The 22,772-nt window shown below is 60.9% G+C and overlaps 4 protein-coding genes across 12 annotated transcripts in view; 3 read left to right on the top strand and 1 right to left on the bottom strand.

Moving 5' to 3' along the window:
• Positions 1–2,805, top strand: part of PIP5K1C (phosphatidylinositol-4-phosphate 5-kinase type 1 gamma) — a 49,630-nt gene extending 46,825 nt beyond the window's left edge. For all 6 annotated transcript variants that reach the window (XM_058858829.1, XM_058858827.1, XM_058858828.1 and 3 more), the window contains one exon: positions 858–2,805. Coding sequence is in view for 2 of the 6 variants with exons in the window: in XM_058858828.1 (XP_058714811.1) it covers positions 858–860 (3 nt within the window). In the remaining 4 variants the exon portion in view is untranslated. The remainder of the gene's footprint in view (positions 1–857) is intronic.
• Positions 2,806–5,141: 2,336 nt separating this feature from the next.
• Positions 5,142–10,845, top strand: CACTIN (cactin, spliceosome C complex subunit). Its single transcript, XM_058858822.1, has 10 exons — positions 5,142–5,485; positions 5,851–6,340; positions 7,249–7,344; positions 7,797–7,942; positions 8,040–8,202; positions 8,307–8,424; positions 8,651–8,843; positions 9,171–9,293; positions 9,428–9,696; positions 10,158–10,845. Exons 1-10 carry the CDS (start codon positions 5,253–5,255, stop codon positions 10,646–10,648), a joined length of 2,322 nt encoding a protein of 773 aa, XP_058714805.1. The 5' UTR covers positions 5,142–5,252; the 3' UTR covers positions 10,649–10,845.
• A 2,137-nt stretch (positions 10,846–12,982) lies between these two features.
• On the top strand, positions 12,983–19,842 carry TBXA2R (thromboxane A2 receptor). 2 transcript variants are annotated; one of them, XM_058858859.1, is made up of 3 exons: positions 12,983–13,337; positions 17,984–18,893; positions 19,359–19,842. In XM_058858859.1, exons 2-3 carry the CDS (start codon positions 18,087–18,089, stop codon positions 19,608–19,610), a joined length of 1,059 nt encoding a protein of 352 aa, XP_058714842.1. In that variant the 5' UTR covers positions 12,983–13,337; positions 17,984–18,086; the 3' UTR covers positions 19,611–19,842. The 2 variants fall into 2 exon arrangements, with proteins under 2 accessions (XP_058714842.1, XP_058714841.1); XM_058858858.1 differs by lacking the exon at positions 12,983–13,337 and adding an exon at positions 13,345–13,834.
• Positions 19,843–19,900: 58 nt separating this feature from the next.
• Positions 19,901–22,744, bottom strand: GIPC3 (GIPC PDZ domain containing family member 3). 3 transcript variants are annotated; one of them, XM_058858854.1, is made up of 6 exons: positions 22,341–22,744; positions 21,708–21,893; positions 21,221–21,401; positions 20,705–20,820; positions 20,489–20,570; positions 19,901–20,295 (listed from the first exon to the last, which is right to left on the bottom strand). In XM_058858854.1, the coding sequence occupies exons 1-6, from the start codon at positions 22,587–22,589 to the stop codon at positions 20,144–20,146; spliced, it is 966 nt and encodes a 321-aa protein (XP_058714837.1). In that variant the 5' UTR covers positions 22,590–22,744; the 3' UTR covers positions 19,901–20,143. The 3 variants fall into 3 exon arrangements, with proteins under 3 accessions (XP_058714837.1, XP_058714835.1, XP_058714836.1); XM_058858852.1 differs by having other exon boundaries at positions 21,221–21,893; XM_058858853.1 differs by having other exon boundaries at positions 21,221–22,477.
• Positions 22,745–22,772: the final 28 nt, after the last annotated feature.

The raw sequence follows: 22,772 nt of genomic DNA, 5'->3' as shown, positions 1-22,772 counted from the left end.
GTGTCCAACAGCCATGTGCTGGGTGCCCGGTGGGTTGAGGTCAGCGGAGTCTGTGCTCCCTCTGCAAAGTCAGCTTGGCCTCTGGCAGTGTGGGGCTCCTGCATGGCTGCAGCAGAGCCCAGCTGCCTCTCAGGTCAGCTCTGTGCTGGCAGAGCCCCGGCCTGCTCAGCAAGGACTCTGGCTTATTCCTGGTTGTTTGATGCAGGGAAAGCTTTGGAGAGCTCAGGTTTTCCAGACATGTTGCCAATTCTGGAGGATGTAGAACAGCCTCTCTGGTTGTGCTGGGAAGTTGGTGGGACACAGACCTAATTGATGTGGGCACTGGTGCTCAAGGGTTGATCCTCTTTTCCCTCATAACCAGAAAGACATTGAGGGGCTGGAGCATGTCCAGAGAAGGGAGTGGAGCTGGGGAAGGGGCTGGAGCACAACTGTGATGAGGAGAAGCTGTGGGGGGACTCAGCCTGTTGAAAAGGAGACTCAGGGAAGATCTTGCTCTCCACAACTCTCTGACAGGAGGATGCAGCCAGGTAGGGGTCAGGTTCTGCTCCCAATGAACAAGGGACAAGACAAGAGGAAACAGCCTCAAGCTGTGCCAGGGGAGGTTTAGGTTATTTGGTTATTAGGATATTTGGTAATGTTTCTTGACTGAAAGGGTATTGGAACAGGCTGCCCAGGGCAGTGGTGATGTCACAGTCCCTGGAAGTGTTCAAATGACGTATGGCTGTGGCACCTGGGGACATGGGTTAGTGGTGAACATGGTGGTGGTACTGGGCTGATGGCTGATACGGGTATTGGAGGTCTTTCCCCACTGTAACGATTCCATGATGCTGTGACTCTCTTCTCTCTGCCTCTTGCAGTAATCTCTATGCAGACACAGAAGTCCCAGAGAGCAGCGATTCCCTCTGCAGGTCGATGTGTTCCCTTTTCGTTGATGCAGCCATTCCAGTAGGATGGGGAAGAGCTTGCTGACACCAGTATTGCTGCACTGCAGGATCCTGGGTACTGCGTTTCAGAATGGAGCAAAACTATAACCATGTATTTCTACTTACCCCAGACGTGGGCAGCAAAGAAACCACCCACTCACCCGCAGCTCCCAGCAGAGAATTCCAGCTGGGTGTAGAGAATCCTGGGTAGTAACACAGTGTTTTCCAGACGTGCACTACCGTAGCTACCTATCCATGTGTGATACTGTGAACCTTTTTAATTTTTTAATCATGTATTTATTTCTTTTATCTTTGCACAGAGACAGCACAAATGTGCTTTTTTAAAGATTTAGTTTACTGCACTTTTTTTTCTTTTTTTCCTTTTTTTTTTTTTCCTTTTTTTTTTTTTTTTTTTTGTCATATATTTGTGCATCAAAGAGGAGCATGAGACTTCACTGAAGAATGGGTAGGAGCACGTTGCTGGGGAGGGCAGAGAGCGGAGTGGCTTCATGTGAGGCAGCAGTGTGGTCTGACCAGCTGAGGGAGTCAGGAGGTTTAAGGCTGTCCAGACTCTGCCACGGTTTTTCCAAGTTTTTCCAAGGCGAGTCACTAAACCACTCTGTGCCTCAGTTTCCCCCATGCTAATGGGTGCACAGTACCTGCTTCTGTTACAGCACTTAAACCCTGGGATGAAAGGTGCTATGAAAATGAAATGTATTAAAGGCCATGGAATAGAATTGCTCCCATGTTACCATAGTTCAAAGTAGCCATGCCAATTCACTTGGATCCAAACTCTCTAGTGACTTCTCCTGTCTGTAACACTGTGCGGGGCAGCACACAGTTCCTGGTGACAGTGATGTGGGTTCCTCAGCTCTCCCTGAAGTCATGATGGGTTGCACCTTCACCTTGTGCTGCACTGCTGCACCACTCCTCCCTCTGTGCTTGGAGTCCACACTTCATCTGACCGGCCGCCGCCTGCTCCAGACCAGTGGGAACTGGGCACCTCTGAAGCCTGGCCACGTTGGAGGGCAAGTTCCCCACTCTGCCCAGCCCACATGGGGCTTGTCCAGACCCTGCATCCTCCTGGAGCCGCTCAGCCCTTCACATGCTCATGGCTGTACCCTGGCGTCACGGACACTGGGTTCACACGTCCCCTCCACCCCTCAGGGCAGGCAGGGAGACAAGGGCACATCCACACACTGGAGGCAGGAATGGGAGCCTGGCTCCACCGCAGAATTGTGCCAGCACTGCTGTGCTCGTGGACTCTTGGACAGAAAGCTGGGTGACTGGGGTGTTGCCTGGGGTCACATCTGCTGGTGGAAATCCCTGCTGCGGGTGTCTTAGAGGGTTTGCTTCGCAAGAGCTGTGAGCTATAGGTGAGAGAATTTGATGTCATGGGGTAGTGTTCAGGCTCATCCATCAGCAGTATACATATCATAGCATAGTCTGGAATCCAGCAATCCCATCCTCATCTCCCAGAGAGAAAACAGGAAATCCTTTAGAACAGAGGGAGACAGGTCTTGTTCGTGTGCTTTATGAACCTCACTTGAGAAAGAGGGTTGAAATCTCTATTCCCTTTACAATCTTCACTGTCCTTGGGATTCCATGTAGAGCGATGAGGAAGTGGGACCCTGCTCTCAGACCTCAGTCCCCACAATCTGTCTTCACAGCAGCACTCAGGAGCAGTTATGTTGGGTCCCAGAAGGTAGCGGGGCTGATGGGAAGCTCTTCCTTCTGTACTGTACTGAACTTAGTGAGAATCTTCAGGAATTGATGGTTTTTTCTTGCCCAGAATACAGGACCTGGACTTCCCTTCCCTGCCTGTAGATGCAGAAGGCTGTGAGTTTTGCTTCGTGGGAGCACAGTCTGAGGATTGTGCAAGTTGCTGCTGTTCATGTATCTGTGTATTTACCAAATAGTCTATCAAAAGTCTCTCAAAAAACTTTCCCCTGTTGCTGCTTGGCAGCTTGTTTTCCCAGCTGCAGCTCCTGCCCCCATCCCACCTTCCTGTGTCACCCGGGGGGCTCTGCAGGCTGGGGGGGCTCAGGGGTTCGTGAAGGGGAATGGGAACCGTGCAATACCTACAGCCTCATCTGCCTTTGGGTTCAAGGCAAGTGGCTTCAAAAAGCTAAAATTCAGCCTCTTTTTCCTCCAGCAGTGTGTGTGGAACAGCCAGAGGGAGCCACATCCCTACTGCGGTTGCTGCTGTTGGGTGCTGTGCTGGAGGAGGGGGCTCCAGGGGGGAACTGGGGTGGGCTTGAGCTGTTCTGACCCAGGCCTCTGTCCTGGGACCACCTCAGTCAGGGGCTGGTGGGTTTGGCCTCATCAGGGCTTTCCAGCCACCTGAAGTCAAGCATCTTTTTTGAGATGGTTTAAGCATCATTGATGGAGATTTAATTCCTTCCCCTCATTTCTAGGGGGTCTCTAAAGCTGCTTGGCCTCTGTACCCAGAGTGTCCCAGAGAATGAGCTTTGTGAGCTGGAGCTGTGCTTGGGTCCTGAGAGAGGGGGGTGAACCCAGAGCTCCTGCAGCACATTCATTCAAAGAACTGTCTTCCCTATTTGAGATGATCCTTGTGCAGTTCTGTAATGCTGGACACGGTGGGGTGGTCCTGTAAGAGGACAGGCAAAGGCTTAGAACAGCTTTGTCAAGGGGACAAAGAGGAACCTTCCTGTAGGCAGATGTTGATCTGAAATAGTAACTGCCCCTGTTCAGGCTGGCACAGTCCCTGCCATGTCACCTCCTGTCCCAGCAGTTCAGTGCTGGGGAACTGTTCGGCCTCTGATTCCCAGAGGCTGGAAGGACCTTGGGTTTTAGCACTCATTCTTGGCCTCCTCTGCACACCGCTGCAGGGGAGCAACAGAAGCTCTGGAGCATGCCACAGGCACCACCAGTGCTGCTTGGGCAGGAACAGCACTTGACCATGGGAAGAGCATCCTTGGTCTGAGTGTTCCTCCAGCTGCACTTCAGCTCATTCTGGACTTGAGTTGCTGTTCTCTGCCGGGCTCTCTTGAGTGACCCAGCAGGTGCTGTCCAGGCAATCCATCATTAAAGAAGGCACCACAAGTCTTGTACTCTGAGGACAGCCCCTTGCCATACAGGGAACACTGCTGTCCTTCATCCCCCGTTGTCCCAGCCGTGATCTCAGAGTCTTTGGGACATGCTCTGAGCATTGCCTGGTGCTGGGGCTGCAGGTAAACTCTCCCTGCTAGGTAAGGGGCTGGCAGGAGAAAATGGTCATCTCTGTCCCTGAGTTTGCAGTCAGGCTTCTCTAAAGGCTCTGGGGCAAACCCAGGAGCTCATAGAGAGATCCTCAACTCACGCAGAGGGAATGCAGCTTTGGGTTGCCACTGCCTGTCCGGCCACGTGTGCCGGAATTGCACTTGGGGGAGTTTTTTAGTGAAGCCAGAGCACTCTTAGGTCTTGGTCCAAGGCACACAGAGGCGTTTGCAGGGCTCCATCACCCCCCGCATTCCCCTTCTCATTTCCAGCCACTGCTCCAGCGCTTCCCGAATGCACAAGGAGAAAGCCAGGGCTGAGGCGTCTTGGGTCATATCTGAGGGTTTTTTTCTGTCCATGTCTGTCCTGGTGGCTGTCCCTGTCCCCACGCGTGTCCCGGTGGATGTCCCCGTGGATGTCGCTGTCCCATACATGTCCGTGTCCGCGCTGCGCGTGAACCGTGTGCCGAATGTACGGCGGATGGGGAGCGGGCGCTGCGGCCGGACGGGGAGGCCGATGTTGGGGTGTTACCCCGTCTCTGTTCGGGGGACTCGAGGCGTGAGGGCTTTTTTTTCTTTTCTCGGTTGTTCTGAGGGTTTTTCCCCTCCTTCTCCGGGGAGCCCGAGCCCCTTTTCCAGAGATCTGTACCCCGCTCTGATAAAGCGTTCTGCAGTCTGTGCTGTGCTCTCCAGCGTGTCCGCCTCCTCTGTGGGCGCCGCGGGCGCGGATCGGGACTGGCGGGAGGGGCCGCGCTCCGCCCCCACACGGGACCGCCCCGCCCCCACACGGGATTGTCCCGCCCCCACACGGGATTGCCCCGCCCCCACGCGGGGCTGTCCCGCCCCCACGCGGGGCTGTCCCGCCCCCACACGGGGCTGCCCCGCCCCCACAGGGACTGTCCCGCCCCCACACGGGGTTGTCCCGCCCCCACACGGGGTTGTCCCGCCCCCACACGGGATTGTCCCGCCCCCACACGGGATTGTCCCGCCCCCACACGGGGCTGCCCCGCCGCCCGCCTGTCTGCGCTGGGGCGGGGCGGGCGCAGGCGGGCGGCGGGCAGCCTGGTGCGCGGAGCCGCCGCGAGGCCCCGGGGCGGAGCCGCCGCTGCTCATGGGTTCCGGGTCGCGCAGCCCGGGCCGGGGCGGCCGCTCGGAGCGGGAAAGGAACCGGGACCGGGAAAAGGAACGGGACCGGGAAAAGGAACGGGATCGGGAAAAGGAATGGGACCGGGACCGAGAAAGGGATCGGGATCGGGGACGCTCGCGGTCCGGGAGCCGCGGGCGGCGGCACCGCAGCCGGAGCAGGAGCCGGAGTCGGGGCCGACGCCGGGAGCCGAGCTCGGGGTGAGTGGGCCCCTGGGCCGGAGCGGCCGCGCGGCGTCTGTGGGGGAGCGGCCCGGGGGAGCGGAGCTGCTGTGGCGGGGCCCACGCGGCCCGAAGCGCTGTCCCCACCGCGGGCCCGCCGGGCGGACGGGAGGGAGTGCGGGTCCCGCCGGTGTCGGGTAGGGCCGAGGACTGGAGGCGGGCGGGGGGTCTCAAGGCAAACAGCGGCCTGGGGCGATCAAGGGTGGGGGGGTGCAGGTACCCATCGCTGTCTGGGCGCTGCCGGTGGCACCGGTGCTGGACCGGCCTCACCTGCGGCGGAAAGACATTCCGTGCCCGGCACGGCCGTGGTCTCCTCCCGCTGAAGCCCGGCTGTGTCCCCCCAGCTCGGACTTCGGCGATGAGAGACAGAAATGGAAAAAGAAGAAAAGGAGCAGCAGCCGGGACCGGCACCATAAGGACCGGAGGAAGCAGCGCTCACGGTCTCGGGGCCGCTCCTCCGACTCCAGCCCGGAGCGCGGGCGGGACAGGGCAGCGCGGAGCCGGGAGCGGCGCCGCAGGAGGGATGGATCCAAGTCCTCCGTGTCTTCCGTCAGCTCCCCTTCCCCGCCACGGCCCCGGGGCCGGGAGGAGCCGGAGCAGCAGCTGAGCCTGCAGGAGCGGCTGAGGCTGAGGGAGGAGAAGAAGAAACAGGCGGCTCTGCTAAAGGCCCTGGAGACACCCGAGGAGAAGCGAGCACGGAGGTTGGCCAAGAAGGAGGCCAAGGAAAGAAAGAAGCGGGAGAAGATGGGCTGGGGTGAGGAATATATGGGCTACACCAACACTGACAATCCCTTCGGGGACAACAATCTGCTGGGCACATTCATCTGGAGCAAGGTGAGCTCTGCACTGTCCCTGCAGCCAAAGGGAACAGGCGGGGGGAGTCAGGGGCATCTGTGCCTGAAGTGGGGTCTGTATCCAGGGCGGTGAGATAAGAAGATGGATCGAGGGCAGGAGAGGGTCTTGGAGCTGCTGGGAGAGCGCCAGCTGACTGCTGGGCAGCATTTACTGGGTCAGGGACATGGAGATGGTAAGGGAGTAGTGGTATTTAGTTTTTTGTTTTTATATTTTCTTTGTTTTTTATTGGGCATTTCCCCTCAGTAGTGACAGAGAACTGAGAGCATTCAGGGTTAGAGAGAAGAGAAGGCTCTCTGGAGAAGAGGAGGCTCTGGGGAGACCTTAGTGCTCCTTCCAGTGGCTACAAAGGCTTCAGGAGAGCTGGAGAGGAAATGGACAAGGACCTGGAGGGGCAAGACAAGGGGAAGGGCTTCCCACTGCCAGAGGGCAGGGTGAGGTGGGATACTGGGAAGGAATTGTTGGCTGTGAGGGTGGGCAGGCCCTGGCACAGGGTGCTCAAAGCTGCTGTGGCTGCCCCTGGATCCCTGGAAGTGTCCAAGGCCAAGTTGGGTGGGGCTTGGAGCACCCTGGTCTAGTAGAAGGTGTCCCTGGCCATGGCAGGAAGTAGAACAAGATGATCTTTAAGGTTAGATACTGTTATTATAACAGATATTCCATGATACTGCTGTGCTGACACTCACCTCACCAGGCCAAATGGGCTATGTGGGCTGGGCCTGGGTTTGCTGAAGGGCTTCAGGAGCAGCGTTTGAGTGATTTAGTCTGATGCTTCAACAGCATCAGACCTTACTGGAGCAGCAGAAATGGGTGAATGGAATAGCATTTGCTGGCCAGTGAGGGGCTGTGGAGGTGCTTGGGCTCCACAGCTTCCCTTGGCTATTCTGTTAAAGGCACTGGAAAAGAAAGGGATCAGCCATCTGGACGAGAAGGATCTGAAGGAGAGGAACAAGCGAATCCAGGAGGACAATCGCCTGGAGCTGCAGAAGGTGGGCTTAGATATCCTTTCCACGTCACTGTCTGACAGAGAGCCCTGTTTACAGCCTGGTTCTCTCCATCTCTCACTGGGAAGTCCCCATTTTCTTCTCTGGGGTGTGTCCAGTCTGTAGGATTGTGGGGGTAATAGAGCCCTGGTTTCTGCTATTCCAGGATGAGAAACCTCTTCCCTTGGGGCTGAGCCCAAGGAGCTCAGGAGGTGCTGAGGAGGACAATGCCAGGTCATGACACTGAGGCACTCAGTTGTGCCTGTCTCCCTTAGGGCTGGCAGTGAGCCCAAGCAACCTGGCCCCGCTGTCTCCCCACTCTCCAGGAGCTTGGGCTGATGGCAGGAGCCAAGACAACTCAGGAACAGGTTATGTTATGGTTGTGTCCTCAAGCAGGTGTCTGGTGTCTGCACATTGGCCCATCCACAGTGGCCTCATAGCTCTTTCACTCTGGGCAGGTGAAGCAGCTGCGTCTGGAGCGGGAACGGGAAAAAGCCATGCGGGAGCAGGAGCTGGAGATGCTGCAGCGGGAGAAAGAGGCAGAACACTTCAAAACCTGGGAGGAGCAGGAGGACAACTTTCACTTGCAACAGGCCAAGCTGCGGTAGGTGTGCACCTGCTCAGAGCTGGGCCTGGCAGGGAGCAGAGGATGGCACTGCTCAGTGTCCCCCACTGTTCCTCTGTTCCTCTCACTTCACCAGGTCTAAGATCCGGATTCGGGATGGGAGGGCAAAACCCATTGATCTTCTGGCCAAGTACATCAGCGCAGAGGATGATGATCTGGCCGTGGAGATGCACGAGCCCTACACCTTCCTAAATGGCTTGACTGTCTCTGACATGGAGGACCTGGTGGAGGACATCCAGGTGCCTGCTCTACTGGTCCTCTGCTTGGGTTCAGGGCTTCTCTATCAGCTCTGCTTTCCTGCCCATGGTGTGGAGCAGGTGCCTGATGTGTCTCCTGCCTGCAGGTATACATGGAACTGGAGCAAGGGAAGAACGTGGACTTCTGGAGGGACATGACCATCATCACGGAGGATGAGATAGCCAAGCTTCGCAAGCTGGAGGCTTCTGGGAAAGGAGGACCAGGTGAGCAGGAGAACAGCCTGGTGTGGGTGTCGGGGATTGTGAATGGTGGGTGATGTAGGACACAGGTTCTGCCATGTGTGCTCAGGCTCAGAGGGGCTGTCCTGGATCTGCTGGATGGAGGCTGTGGCAGCTGTCCCTGGCTGGGGTCCCACCTCCTGCTGTCAGCAGAACTGGGATGAGTGCAGCTGAGTGCCTGAAGACTGACCAGCTGCCCTCACCTGTCCAGGGGAGCGTCGGGATGGTGTCAATGCCTCGGTCAGCTCAGATGTGCAGTCCGTGTTCAAGGGGAAGACATACAACCAGCTGCAAGCTCTGTACCAGGGTATTGAGAGCAAGATCCGGGCAGGAGGGCCCAACCTGGACATCGGGTACTGGGAGAGTCTCCTGCAGCAGCTGAAGGCTTACATGGCTCGGGCCAGGTGAGACCAGAGAGTGGGGTAGTGCAGACCCTGCCATGGGCAGAGCTGGGGAGGCATAAACCCAGTTGGTGGAGGAAGTGGGGGAGGATGTTCTGCATTCTCTGAGATGGCTGATTTCCAAGAGGGGAGCAGAGCAGGACACCTAGTCCCTTCTGCAGTGGTGATGTTTAGTGAGGTCTCCAAGAGGGAACTGAACTGGGGCTTATTTAGCCCAAAGCCATCCAAGTCCAGCAGGTTTCTGCTCATGGAGGTGGGTGTCACAGCTTTGGGCAGTGGGAATGAGGTGGATCTGCTGGGTGGGACCCAACGGCTCCTCTCCTCTCTCAGGTTGCGGGAGCGGCACCAGGATGTGCTGCGTCAGAAGCTGTACAAGCTGAAGCAGGAGCAGGGTGTGGAGAGTGAACCACTCTTCCCCATCATCAAGCAGGAGCCAGCTTCCCCCAGTGACAGGTGAGCAAACACCCGGGCCTGTCCCTGGGCACAAAGACAGTCTTGTGCTCTGACCCTTCCCGAGGCAGAGGTCAGGTGAGCAGCGAACAAGAGTACCATCTCCATCCCAGTCCTCTCTTCTCCCTTCCGTGCAGGCTGGATCCCGAGGAGAGCCTTGAGGCACAGCCAGGGCCATCCTCAGAGCCAGAGGCAGAGCAGGATGCGGAGGCCAAGGGAGATGCAGAGGGGGAGGCTGTGCTGATGGAGGAGGATCTGATCCAGCAGAGCCTGGATGACTATGATGCGGGCAGGTACAGCCCCCGGCTGCTGGGCCCCAACGAGTTGCCCTTCGATGCCCACGTTCTGGAGGCCGAGGAGGACGCGCACCGGCTGCTGCTCCTGCGCCAGCAGCTCCAGGTGACAGGTGAGCCCCAGGCAGGCCCTGTGCCCACCAGCTTTGCAGCCTGCCCGGCATGGAGGGTGTGCAGTGGTTCGGGATGCAGGGCTGGAGGAAGACACTGCCCTCAGGAAAGGGCAAGAGCTGGATCTGGGGCAGGCACCCAGAGCTGACCTGAGGGGTGCCCCTGGAGCAAAGGGCACTGTGGTCTGGGCAGGAGCAGGTAGAAGATAGTGCTCAGGCTGGTGCTGTGCTCTGGGGGACCTGCCCTCAGTACCACCAGGGTGTTTGGCTGCAGACAGGCAGGAGGGATGTTTTGGTTGAGTTTTCTAGCACAACTCGGTCCAGTGCCACTCAGAGCCAGCGGGACAGCCTGTGCATTCCCATGTCCAGTTCTGCATCACAGCAGCTCCTTCTCTCTGCGTGCCTTGCATGGCCCAGGCCTGGCTGGCACTGCAGAACCTGATGTCACCTCTTCTCCCCTATAGGTGATGCTTCTGAGAGCACCGATGACATCTTCTTCCGTAAGGCCAAGGAGGGCATGGGCGCAGACGAGGCGCAGTTCAGCGTGGAGATGCCGCTCACAGGCAAGGCCTATCTGTGGGCTGACAAGTACCGGCCACGCAAGCCTCGCTTCTTCAACCGTGTGCACACAGGCTTCGAGTGGAACAAGTACAACCAGACCCACTATGACTTTGACAACCCCCCCCCCAAGATCGTGCAGGGCTATAAGTTCAACATCTTCTACCCCGATCTCATTGACAAGCGCTCGACGCCCGAGTACTTCCTGGAAGCCTGCCAGGACAACAAGGACTTCGCCATCCTGCGCTTCCATGCCGGGCCACCCTATGAGGACATCGCCTTCAAGATCGTCAACAGGGAGTGGGAGTATTCCCACCGGCATGGCTTCCGCTGCCAGTTTGCCAATGGCATCTTCCAGCTCTGGTTCCACTTCAAGCGTTACCGTTACCGCCGGTGAGGGGCTGCTCAGCGCCCTCAGACACCGTCAGGGGTGGGCAGGGGTCTCATCCCACAGCACAGACACTGTTCCACAGATGTCCCCAAGGCCTGGCCCAGCACTGGGCATGTTCCTGAGGCTTTTCTCTGTCCTTGCATTTATCATGAAGGACCCTGAGACTTTGGTATAAATAAAAAAGGGTTGTTTTAGCCACGAGATCCTGGGCATGGACACCCCCACTGCTCCTGTGTGACATCACCAGCCACTTGCACACTGGGAACTCTCCTGGGGACTGGATAATGCTTGGGCTGGGGTGTCCTCACCCCTGTGTCTCTGGGGTCTGTTAGCCCATCCCCACAGCATCAGCCCCTGTGCTCCTTGCCCCACTCCAGCCCCCTCCCAGTCCCAGCACCTCCCCTTACCAGTGCCAGACCAGTCCAGCTGCTGCTCCCCAGCCCTGTGTCCTGCTTCATAAAGGGGCCCTTCACCCTCTCCCGGGCCTCATTCCTGGCATGTCCTCCCCTGGGATCTGTCCTCCCCAGCCTGGGAGCACCGCCACATCTCAGTCCTGGCTGTGGCATGGGAGGCTTTAGTGCTGCCAGGCGCCTGCTCTGGTGGAACAGAGGAGAGAAATGCTGGTTGGGATATTTCCTTACAGGGGAAAATCCGGATTCCAGAGCCTGCAGTCCCTCCCACACCATGCTTGTGAGGCTCTCCCTGCCCTGGGCAAAAAGCAGCTGCACTCCCCGGTATTCTGTTGAGCTGGGGGTTCCTGAGGGCCTCTAGTGATGTTCAGAGAGGTTTTTGGGCATCCTAGGGGCACTTCAGGGTTGACCTGAGACTCACTGGTGTTGGTCCCATGAGATAATGACCATGGGCACAGCCACACTCCTCTGGGCTCACCCAATGTGGCTCTATCCCCACAAGCCCCCAGCCCCTGGGGTATGCTGCTCAGGCAGGCAGGATGGGGTGCTGGTGAGTAGTGCCCAGGGGTGCAGGAAATCTCTGCCCTGGCTTCACTGTGAGGCCATTTCCTACCTGCATCCACCTTTTCCCCAGTACAGGTCCATGGTGCAGGGACTTACAGGGCTGCCCAGGTCCCCCAGCACTGAGGTAGAGCCAACCCTGCTGTGTTGGGCCCTCCAAGGCCTTGGGCGCTGCCTCATGGCTGAGGGAAGTTGCCTTGTCCTGCTGCTGGCTCTGCTGGCAGGACACAGCCCCAGAGCCATCGTGGGAGCTGGTGCTCAGGAGGTTCCCATGCCTGCCCTGGCCACCCACACTTGGGCTTGGCCTGCCTGCAGATGGGGGTGGGGGACCCCAAGTGCCCATGGGTACCCCCTCCCCATCCCACCAGACGTCCCCAGGGCCAGCAGCTGCACCGGACATATTCCCTGGCCTCTCCTTCCTGTGAGTTATTTCCAGCTGCTGCCTGTGCAGGGGGGCTGCTTCGGGGCTCAGCGCAGGAAGTGAGTGAAGGCCTGGCCAGGGAGGAGGAAATGGGAAAAAAACCCAAACCCCAAAGCTGGTGGTTGGTGCCTGCCCTGCTCAGCTGCCAGGCAGAACCTCCCTCCCCGTAGCCCATCCCTTTCCTTCCTGGGCATACACAGATGTGGGGGAATTCCCCCTAAAACATCCCACTGTATCTCTAGCCGGAACAGTCCATGTCCTCTTCCAAGCACTGCGTTTCCCTGCACGTCTGACTCCAGGCCCTGGATGGGGTCACTGAACAGGCACAGGAGCCTGAGCCCCGAGAGCTGCTGCAGCCTCTGGGCATGTGCCAGGGCCAGATCAGGGACTGGATCTGTCTGAAGCCCCTAACACCTTCACCCTGACCTGGCTGCTCTCACTGCCCCTAATCCACATCTCCCCTACGTTTTGGGGGAAGCTGCAGGTGCAGCCCTGAGCTGTGCAGGGGGAAACGACTGTTTCATACCCGGGCGGGGCAGTCGGTGGAGCTGGCCCGTGTCCCATCATCCGTGAGCGCTCCCGGGCACACCCGGCCCCACCCGGGACGGCAGCGGCTGCCGAGCCCCGCGCGTTTCGCTGGCGGTGGGGCCACTCGTGCTCCCCGCACACAGAGCCAGCCGCAATCCACTTCTGCGGGCTGGCCCTGCCTTCCGCCCGGGCTTTCTCTGAGACAATCTTTGCTCCAAGCCAAGGGATAGCGGGATGATGGGCTCTGCAGCCCACTCACTGCCTAGCCAGTGCCAGGAAAACCTGCCTGGCCATCAAGCTGAGCGCCGAGTCGCTGTCCCCCTTGCCTTGACGGGATGTCCCCGCGTCCCCCGTGGGCTCCGGCGCTCCCAGCTCTTCGGAGCTGAGGAAGACGCTCGGCGGAGCACGAGGAGCAGCAACGGAGGCTGTCGCGTCCTGAGACCGTGGGAGGGAACACTGCCTGGGGACGTGCCACCCCAGCTGGTCTCGGCTTTGGACAGCGCAGCGACATCCCTAGCTCGGAGCTGTCGGGCCGGGAAAACCCCGGGAGCGAATCCCCCCCAAGGCAGGGACGGCCGGGGACCCTGGCCCTCGGCCACACCAGCGCCCGGCGCCGCAGCTTCCTCTCCCTTCTCGGGTCCCGGGGTCGCTGCGGGGCTCGGCGGGGACGCCCCCTCTGTTGGACCCCACCGCGGTGCGGGTCCCGCTGGAGGGGAGGCACGGCCGGACCCCCTGCCTCAAGCCCGCCCGGGCAGGGACTCACTGGAGTAAACAAGTGAGTAACGGGGCGGGAACCCAGCCCGACACGGACCCAGCCGCGGGTGTCTCCGCCGGGAAGGCTTTGGGCGCCGGCACCGCGGGGGCTGCACCGCAGAGACGCTGTCGGCTCCCCGGGGCGGTTCCCGAGCTGGGGGCGATGGGGCCGGGGGGCGACCCCCGCCCGGAGGCCCGTCCCGTGCAGGGAGGGAGCGGAGAGGGACGGGGCCGGGTCTGGGGGGCGTAGCGAGCCCGGCGCTTCCCCCGCCCCGCCGCGGAGCTGAGCCGGGCTGAGCCGAGCCGAGCAGGGCTGAGCCGAGCTGGACTGAGCCGAGCCGGGCTGGACTGAGCCGAGTCGGGCTGGACTGAGCCGAGCAGGGCTGGACTGAGCCGAGCCGGGCTGGACTGAGCCGAGCCGGGCTGGACTGAGCCGAGCCGAGCAGGGCTGAGCCGAGCCGGGCTGAGCCGAGCCGGGCTAAGCCGAGCCGAGCCGGGGAGGGTCCCGCCGGCAGAGAGGTAGGGCTCGGGTCTGCGCGGGGAGGAAGGCGCTGGAGGGGAGCGAGAGATACAGGGCCAAGAGGGGTGTGAAGGACAAAGAGCCCAGAAGACTGGGATGGACGGACAGAGAATGGGATGGGCGGGCAGACCGTAGGGTTGAGACGAACGGAGAGGCTGTGCGGGGCTCTTGGGTGCGGCGCTCGGGGCTCCAGGGGCTCCCAAGGCTCTCGGGGCGTTCGCGGCCGGCTCGGCTGCCGGGTTCGCACACAACCCCGAGGACTGAATGTGTTTCGGGGGAGGGGAAGCGGAGACCCCATAGTGGGGGCGGACACATGGTGTTCCCGCTTCCCCATCGTCTCTCTGTCCCCGGGACCGAGGGTCCGCGACGGGCAGATCTTCGGCTTTCGGGGCTCCCCCGCCGGGATGGTTCCACCCTGCCCGCCGCCGCCCGCCCCCATGTGCCGCTGGCTCCTCTGGGAAGAGCCGGAGAAGGACCGGGAAAGGCTCAGGAAAGGGCCGGGAAAGGAAGGGTCTATTTCGGGCTGTCGGAGTGGGCGGCCCAGCAGCCTTGAAGCCCTCGAGATGCCGCGACGCTGCGGGCGGTGCCCCAGGGCTGCCGAGCCCCAGCTTCTCACTCCAGGGCATCTGGGTTGATCCTCCAGCCACCGACTGCCCGGCTCCTGGGCCCTGGAGTTTGGAATGGGGATGGTGCCAGTTGTTTCCCAGTCAGCGAGGTTGGGGACCTCTGCCCTGGGCCACCACAGGGACAAGCGAGGACAGTTACCATGCCTGGCAGGAACCATCCTGTGTGTCACTGCTTCCCAGGAATGTCTTCTGTCCTGAGTGTCCTAGGGATGTCCCTACTGTAGGCCAGGCCAACTTCTTCAGAAGCAGGTCCTTGTGATGGTTGTGGGCCCAGGGAGGAACACTCATGCCAAGTCCTCATCCCCATGGCCTTTCCTGTCTCAGCTGATGACCTCAACCTGATTTGATACCCCAGAGCCCCAGCCTAGAGGGAGGTGGCAGCAGGACCACATCCATCCCCAACAGGTGACACAGTGTCTCTGAGACCACCTGCATCAGAGGCATCAGGCTGTGGAGACAGAAGGGATCATGCAGAGAAAGTCATTGTCCTGGAGAGGTCAAGCAAGCAGAGACTGGCCACAGAAGGGAGAAATGCAAATGCCCTGCAGCATCTTCTGCATGGCTGCCCCGTGGCTAAGCATCGCATCCAGTGGCAGACCCCAGGCCAAGGGTACACCTGGGGAGTTTGGGAGTCCCTTTGCAGGTATGTGGTGCCTCTCCCAGCCCCCACCTCGGCCTGATCTTGCAAGCCCTGTCCAGGCCCCATGCCCGATCCTGCCTGGGGAAGTCTGGGGAAACAACAAGCTGGGATAGAAGCTGATAAGGAGCAGCCTCCCACACTCCCCATCTGCCTTTCCCTCACTCCCCTCGGATGTGGCCAGGGCAGGAAGCAGTGCCCAGCTGAGGTAGGGCAGCCTTGGTGCATCTGCAGCAGGACCCAAACCTGCAGGTTCAGGCACTGCCAGAAGCCCCATTAGTGCCTGCACCAACCCCCCACACCCCACTACCAGTGCCTCACAGCCTCCAGCAGAACATTTCAGAGCTAGCTCCTCTCCTTTAGGATTTTACCCCAGCACCCCTTGCTCCCATGGCATGTCCATTTTGCTGGGTCCAGAACCCCAAACCTGAGCACAGGGGGCCAGTGGGGACAGTCCCTGGACTCAGAATTTCTCTTCTGCAGGACCTGCTATCCCCACATGCATCCTTCTGCGAAGGCTGCCCGTGATGGGGGGAAATGGCAAGTGGGGACCCTCCACCCCCACATGAACCTCTTCCTAGAGGCACCCACTGGTGTGTTCTGGCACAGCAGGGGTTCCCTTTCTCCCAGCCCTGTGGCTGCTAAGTGGGCCCTTGTAAATATTTGATTCCCTCTAAGTGCTGTGCCCAGCTGAGGCAGTTCTGCACAGGGGGATCCCAGCTGCTCAGCCCCCGAGCCCCCAGGGTCCCTGTCCAGGCTGCAGTGGGCAGTGGATGCGGGTCCAGGTTGTGGTTGTGTCAGGGCAGGAGGTGAAGGGAGGACAGGGAGGGGATGTAGGTAATGGTGGAATTTGGAGCTTCTGGGGCTGCTGCCTCCTTGTCTGGCCAAGGTACCACTGCAGGGAGGACCCCCCCACCCCCGGACACTGTAGAGAGGGGTCCTGCCCTGCCACAGTGAGCCAGGGAGCAGCCAAGAGCATCCTGTGGCTGTGAATACCTAGGTAATAGGTACAGCAGGGCAGCATCACCCCATGGGCTCTTGAGCCCCAGTGAGCAGAGGGAGCACCCTGGGACAAGGGGAACATGTCTGGGGACAGCACCCTGACAGTGTGGGCAGGTGCCTGGCAAGGGACAGCTGGAGTGGGACAGGCACACCAGGCACTTGCACTGGTGCAGGGGTGACTTTGTCACCTCTCAGAGGATGTGGGAAAGGCTGGTGACTCCTCGGGGTCTTAGAACATCATGCTGAGGCCTCACCACATGTCTGCAGGGCTGATGCCTCTGGGGCTGATGTAGTCCCTCGGGAACCAGTGAGAACAAACAGCAGCAAGTTTTCACTCTTGGCTCATGGAAAAAGCCAGGCCCACCCTCGCAGTGATTCACCACCAAGCTCCGCCAGCCCCCCACACAAGGACAGATGGGGACGAGCCACCACCACCATCACCATCATCCCTGGCCCTGCTCCCCAGGGCTGCAGGTCCTGTGACAGGGCACGGGCAGGGCCGCGCTGGGTAGGTGCTGGCACCCTCACCCCGTGTGTCGCCAGGATGAGGCCCAAGAGGATGTTGCAATGCCTGGCCCCATCCCAGGCTGGCCGGGCTGTGGGATCAGTGCGTGCCTCGGGTGTGTGCAGCAGCTCGCAGCCCTGTGGCCTCCCTTGCACCAGGGGTCAGAGAGGGGTTGGTGCTGAGGGGTGTCTGGGTGAGGGACACAGCATGGAGACCCAGAGCCAGGCCATTGATGGGTTGGCAATGATCAGAGTTGGTGTGAGGTTTAACTTGGGGACAGAGGACAGGTGGCAGTGCCACCCTGCACAATGGAGGGACCCCACAGTGGGGGCTTTGCAGGGGTGGCAGGTTGGGGTAGGGCATTCCACTACTACTGGGCATTCTACTGGGGCCACTGGGCTGAGGACCATGTCAGCCAGGAGGGTGAGCTGGGGCAAGTGAGGGGGCAAGAACATTCACAGCCTGGAGAAATGGGTCCCAGGAGGAGAGGAAGGGTCTGGTCTCTGCCAGGGTCTGTGTCCCCAGTTTGTCCAGTCCCCACTGTTGCCATGTCTCTGTCCTGGCCCACATCATCCCATTTGCAGCCTGGACTAATTTGCAATGGAGGGCCATGTAGGACCAGGAGCTGGACTTGATGAGCCTTGTGGGTCCCATCCAACTCAGGATATCCCACGATTCTATGATTTTCAGATGCTTCCCTGCCCAAGCAAGGCAGAGTGGCACTGACCAGGCTGTCCACAGCCATCCCTGTCGCAGCCACTGTCCTGATGACAAACCCAGAGCTCCCACTGTGAGGGGTGCTAGAAGGGCAGAGCAGGTCTGTCACCCACACTGGCTGTGGTTTGACAATGGTGCCAGGGTTGCAGCAGAGCTTCAAACCCGTACCTCAGGTTTCCCCAGAACACTGGAGGAATGGAGCATCTTCACAACGGGCCAGGGGTTTACACTCAGGGATAGGCAGAGCGTCAGGATCATGCCCTGGTGCAGCCACTCTGCCTGCATCCTTCAGAGTGTGATGGCCCAGGCATCTCTGGCTGTGTCTCTCCGGAGCAGGAGGGAGCCAGGCTGTCAATGCTGAGTTTCCCCCAGCACCCTCTGTGCTGGGATTCAGCCTCATGGCTGCAGCCCCACGTGGCTCATGGCTGGGGACAGTTAATGCCAGCAGCTGCAGGGCTGCAGCCCTTGGCACCCACTGCAGCAGTGCTTGGGGCCAGCATGAGCCAGGTCCTGCCCTGGTGCCCCCCTCCATGGGCTGGGGTTCCACCATGGTGTCCCTCTCCACAGCCCCTGGAGGACTCTGTATCTGCAGGCTCAGGATGGATGATGGGCGGGCTTGGCAATGGAGAACAGCCTTAAATTCCCTCTGTTCCCTCTGCAGGGCAAGGTGGGACTGGTGCTGGCAACAGCAGGGGACTCCAGCCATGGAGCAAAGCCAGGAGGGTGCCTGAAGCTGCTGGAAGGAGCAGGAGGGAGTGCAGGACATGGAGCCCCCCAACAGCAGCATGGCTGGGCAGGCAGACTCATGTTTCGGGGTTTTCAACGCCAGTGATGGCCGTGCCAGTGCACAGAACAGCATCGCCTCACCCTGGTTCTCCACAGCCTTCGGCCTCATCGGCCTCTGTTCCAACCTCTTTGCCCTCTGTGTCCTGGTCAGCTCTTCCCGCAAGCTCTCCAGCCAGGCCCGCTCCTCCTTCCTCATCTTCCTCTGTGGGCTGGTGGTCACAGACTTCATGGGGCTGCTGGTGACAGCCTCAGTCATCATCCCCTACCACTTCACCAAGTTCTCCTGGGCTGAGGTGGACCCTGGCTGCCACCTCTGCAACTTCCTTGGATTCTCCATGGTCTTCTTTGGGCAGTGCCCGCTGCTGCTGGGGGCCACCATGGCTGGGGAGAGGTTCTTGGGCATCAACCGCCCCTTCTCCCGCTCCACCAGCCTCTCCAAGCGCCGTGCTTGGGCCATCGTGGGGCTGGTGTGGGGCTTCTCCTGCTTGCTGGGACTGCTGCCGGTGTTCGGGCTGGGGCGGTACACGCTGCAGTTCCCTGGCTCCTGGTGCTTCCTCACCCTCCTGCCTGACACAGGTGATGTTGTCTTCTGCCTGCTCTTTGCACTGCTGGGCATCCTCTCCGTGCTGCTCTCCTTCATCCTCAACACCGTCAGTGTGGTCACGCTCTGCCGCGTCTACCACGACCGCGAGTCAGTGAAGCGGCGCCGTGACAGCGAGGTGGAGATGATGGTGCAGCTCGTGGGCATCATGATTATCGCCACCATCTGCTGGATGCCTCTCCTGGTGAGGCCCCTGTCCTGGTGTGCCCCATCACCACCCTTCCATGTCCCTCCTGGGTCTTCATGTCCCCCCATTCCTCCTTGTGGGGGTCTCCATGTAACCTGTTCCTCCTTGTGGGGCCTCAGTCTTGGTGTGTTCCCCCCAGGTCCCTCCATGTGCCTCCTGGGGCTTAGTGTCCCACATCCTTGACAGCAAGGTCCCAGCTTTCATTGTGTCCCTTCCATGTCCCTATCAGTGATCTCCCAGGTCTGGGGGTGTCCCCTTGATAAGACTTTCCCTGCCAGAATCTCCCTGTCACATCTCTAGACTCTGAGTTGGCCCCTCGTGACAGGCAGAGCAGGTGTTCCCCAGTGCCCCAAACTAGGCCAGGACTCCTCCAGGAGGCTCAGTGCTTCGACCTTCATCACTTCCCCATCCTGGAGCAGCTCATGGATCCTCCACTGACACTTTGCCCCCTTCTGCCCCCAGATCTTCATTGTCCAGATGGTCCTGCAGCACCTGCCTGGCCAGGCACAGGTGCTGCCCACGGACACACAGGAGATGCTGCTGATCTACATCCGCATGGTCACCTGGAACCAGATCCTGGACCCCTGGGTCTACATCCTGTTCCGCCGGGCTGTGCTGCAGCGTGTGTATCCCCGGCTGCATCCACGGCCCTCCATCGTGTCCCTCACCCCCTCCCTGCCCCGCAAACTCACCGCTGGCTCCGTTCTGCAGTAGCAGCCCTGGGGATGGGCACTGGGCAGGGGGACACGGCCATCCCCCCATCCCATCCCTGCAGCGGATCCTCATCACCTGCATCCAGGGGCTTCCCCCTCCTCAAGCCTGATACCCAAGGGGCAGTCAGGGGGCACAGGGCTGCTTCCCCCTCCCCATCCCCAATAAAACACAGCTGGTGCAGCTCTTGGTGCCCACTGGGGGTGACCACCTCAAGGGGGGCCCAGGGAGGGTACCGGGGGAACTCACCCTGCTGACAATCAGAGCAACAGCCCTTCTCCTTCAGTCTCTCCTTTAATGAGCCACAGCCACTGCCCACCACATTTGGGGGGTGTGCAAGGGGGATCCTCAGGAAGGTGGGTGGGTTGGGTGCCTTCTGCCCCCCCAATGCAAGGGACAGGTCTAGGTGCTGCTCAGGAGGGTGTGGGGGGCAGGATGGGAACCCCCACCAGCACCTCAGCCCCAGATGGGGTGGGGATGAGGTTGGGGGGGACATGGGGAGGGGACAAAAGCGAGGGGCAACACCTGCCCCCCAGCTACTCCTTATTCCCCTTGGCGTGGCAGACGGCTGCCCACACCTCGGCCACAAACTCCTGGGGGAAGGCAAACTCTCCCAGCACTGAGTCCAGCCCTTGGGCAAGCTGGGCTACGCTGGGGCTGGCCTTGGCCGCCTCCACCATCGTCGAGGCTGTTGGGGGAAGAGGGAGATCAGGGCCAGTGTGAGGAGTAGGGGAAGAGGCGGGAGCTGGGTCGGGAGGAGCTGCGTCAGAGCAGGGGCTGGGGAAGGGGCAGGGTTGGGGTAGGGGTGAGGGTGAGGACAGGGGCAGGTCAGGGGTAGGGGCAAGGGCAGCTCCGGGTCGGGGTCCAGGCCCCCTCCTCACCCAGCTCGCTGTCGCGGATGCCCATGTAACTCTCCAGCAGATCGTCCACCCGCCGGGCAGCTTCTTCCTCGGAGGGGCTGGGCTGGGGGCGAGGGGCACGGGAGGTGAGTGCCGGGCAGCACAGGGGGCACCCAGGGGCACAGGGATGCTTATCCCCACCCTGGCACCGTGTGAGCAGCCACGGGCTTGGGGTGGGGAGCTCGGGGTGGGCCTTACCTCCTCCTCCAGCACGGCCGGACCCTGTGTCCGCAGCCGCAGCGTTTCCTTCCCACTGGCCACTACTCTGCCTTCGCCTGGGGATTTGCCTGTCCGTGTCCGCTGCCCGATCATGTCTGTGCCCAGCATGGGGGATGAGGGCACAGGCAGGACCTGGCATCCCCAGCCCCTCGCTGCTCACTGTCCGGCCATCCCCCACCCCCCAGGGGCGCCGCAGGGTGAGCCGTGTGTGGGATGGGGGGGCTGTGTCAGGAGCATCCGGGGGTGCCGGGTGGGGATGCTCGTGGTTATGGGGTGCTCACGGATGCTCGAGACAATGCACACAGAGCAATGGGGTAAGGGGGTGCCCCAGGGCTGTGGGGTACACACACACATAGTGGGGGTGCAGAGGGGTACACACAGGGGGCAGAACCCTGGGAGGCACTTGGTCACTGGGGGGGGCGCTGCAGGGCCACAGGGGGCTGGGGATGATCCCAGGGTCCCCAGGGTGAGAGCAGGGGGACCTTCCCAACTCACCGAAGGCCTTTTTGGGCTGGACCAGGCGCAGGGTGAAGGGCTGAGCCCGTGGCAGCTCCCGCAGCATCCGGGCCACCTCGTAGTGCCGGCAGCCCACGATGGTGTGGTCGTTGATGGCCTCGATGCTGTCCCCCACACACACTGTCTGCAGCCGGTTGATGATGCTCCCCTCCTTGATCCTCTGGGGACCAGGTGGGACAGGCACACAGTGGTGGCACAATGGGACAGTCAGACACAGCCCCCATCTCGACCCACACACAACCACCTCAGGGGTCCCATGCCCTTTGGTAGCCAGGTCAGGCAGGGAAGCTCTCCCAAACCTCCCCATGGCAGGGAAGACCCCCAGGGTCAGGGTGGATCCAGGGAAGGACTGAAGTGGGAAGTCAGGGGGGAGCCTGGTCCCAGGGAGGGGATGCACAGGGGATGTCACCTGCAGGGCCACAGTCCCCAGGGCTGTGCCAGCCCCAGCACGGTCCTGGGGGTTCACCTTGATGAAGGCGTAGCCAGCCCCGTTGTCTGTGATGGTGAGGCCAAGCGCGTCCTCTGTCTTGGTCACCTCCACCTCCTTGGTCTCGCCCCGGACGTGGGCAAAGATGAAATCCTCCAGGCCAATCTGTCCCCCCAGCAGCTTCTGCATGTCCACTTTGTGCGTGTTGAGCGTGCAGAAGAGGATCTGCCCCGAGGAACCCCGTCAGCAGGGACTGGGGATGCTCCAGTAGGGCAAGACGTGTCAGAGGAGCCACGGCCAGTTCAGGGGGATTCGGTCAGGTCTGGGCACTGCTAGAACAGAGGGGCCCAGCGACCCCCAGCCTGCCTGGGGACCCTACAATGCTCCATCCCTGTGCACCTTCCCACAGCTCCAGGCAGCTGGAATCAGCCAGGGAACTGGAAGCCACGGCTCCCTGCCACATACTGGGGGGGAGGAAACTGAGGCACAGAGTCCCTAAGCCCTCCCCAGAGGAGCCGATACAACCCTGAGCCCATAACACTCTTCCAGAAAATTTTGGGGACTACATTTGCAAGCATCTGGGAACCTGTGGGAGCACAGACTACACAGTGCCACAGGGTGGGTGTCCCTGCCTGGGGCACAAAGACCCCTCCCCAGGCCACAGCCCCTCACCTCGGTGGGCGAAATGTCGAAGACCTCGGCGATTTTGGCGTAGAGCTCCTTGACGTTGGTGAAGCCCTCGATGCGCCCCGTGGGGCTGCCGTGGGCCAGCTGCGTGTGGAACACCAGCCTGGGGCGGCTGCGGGGAGCCCGGGGAGCTGCGGGGCCGGGCGGCTCGGGGGTCCCCGGCTCCTGCCCCACACCGTTCTCCATGGGGCCGCCCTCGGGGGGCCGCTGGCCGTGCCTGCCCGCCCGCTGCATCCCTGCGGCGCTGCTGAATTATGGATGGGGCTGGCTCCCCGCCGGCCGTAAGGTGATCCCCCCGCCCGGGAACCTGAGCCGGTGGCGCAGGTCACCCGCGAGGATCGGGTGAGCTCTGCCACGTAGGAAGAGCCCCGGCCAGGCTGAAGGTGGGAGAGCAGCCGGCCCAGAGCCAACACCTCA

Source organism: Poecile atricapillus, chromosome 28 (assembly GCF_030490865.1).
Source record: "Poecile atricapillus isolate bPoeAtr1 chromosome 28, bPoeAtr1.hap1, whole genome shotgun sequence".
NCBI classification, from domain to species: domain Eukaryota; kingdom Metazoa; phylum Chordata; class Aves; order Passeriformes; family Paridae; genus Poecile; species Poecile atricapillus.
The sequence above is the reverse complement of the archived record's forward strand: the minus strand, read 5'-3'. Positions and strand labels throughout refer to the sequence as shown.

Excerpts from the sequence above, each read along its gene's own strand:
- TBXA2R (XM_058858859.1), top strand. The coding sequence starts at position 18,087 with ATGGAGCCCCCCAACAGCAGCATGGCTGGGCAGGCAGACTCATGTTTC. Across the intron at positions 18,894-19,358 it reads TCTGCTGGATGCCTCTCCTG|ATCTTCATTGTCCAGATGGT; the intron begins GTGAGGCCCCTG and ends TTCTGCCCCCAG.
- GIPC3 (XM_058858852.1), bottom strand. The coding sequence starts at position 22,589 with ATGCAGCGGGCGGGCAGGCACGGCCAGCGGCCCCCCGAGGGCGGCCCC. Across the intron at positions 20,821-21,220 it reads CCAGCCCAAAAAGGCCTTCG|ACATGATCGGGCAGCGGACA; the intron begins GTGAGTTGGGAA and ends TGCTGGGCACAG. Across the intron at positions 20,571-20,704 it reads CGGCCGTGCTGGAGGAGGAG|CCCAGCCCCTCCGAGGAAGA; the intron begins GTAAGGCCCACC and ends CCTCGCCCCCAG.
- CACTIN (XM_058858822.1), top strand. The coding sequence starts at position 5,253 with ATGGGTTCCGGGTCGCGCAGCCCGGGCCGGGGCGGCCGCTCGGAGCGG. Across the intron at positions 8,425-8,650 it reads TTCTGGGAAAGGAGGACCAG|GGGAGCGTCGGGATGGTGTC; the intron begins GTGAGCAGGAGA and ends TCACCTGTCCAG. Across the intron at positions 8,844-9,170 it reads GCTTACATGGCTCGGGCCAG|GTTGCGGGAGCGGCACCAGG; the intron begins GTGAGACCAGAG and ends CTCCTCTCTCAG.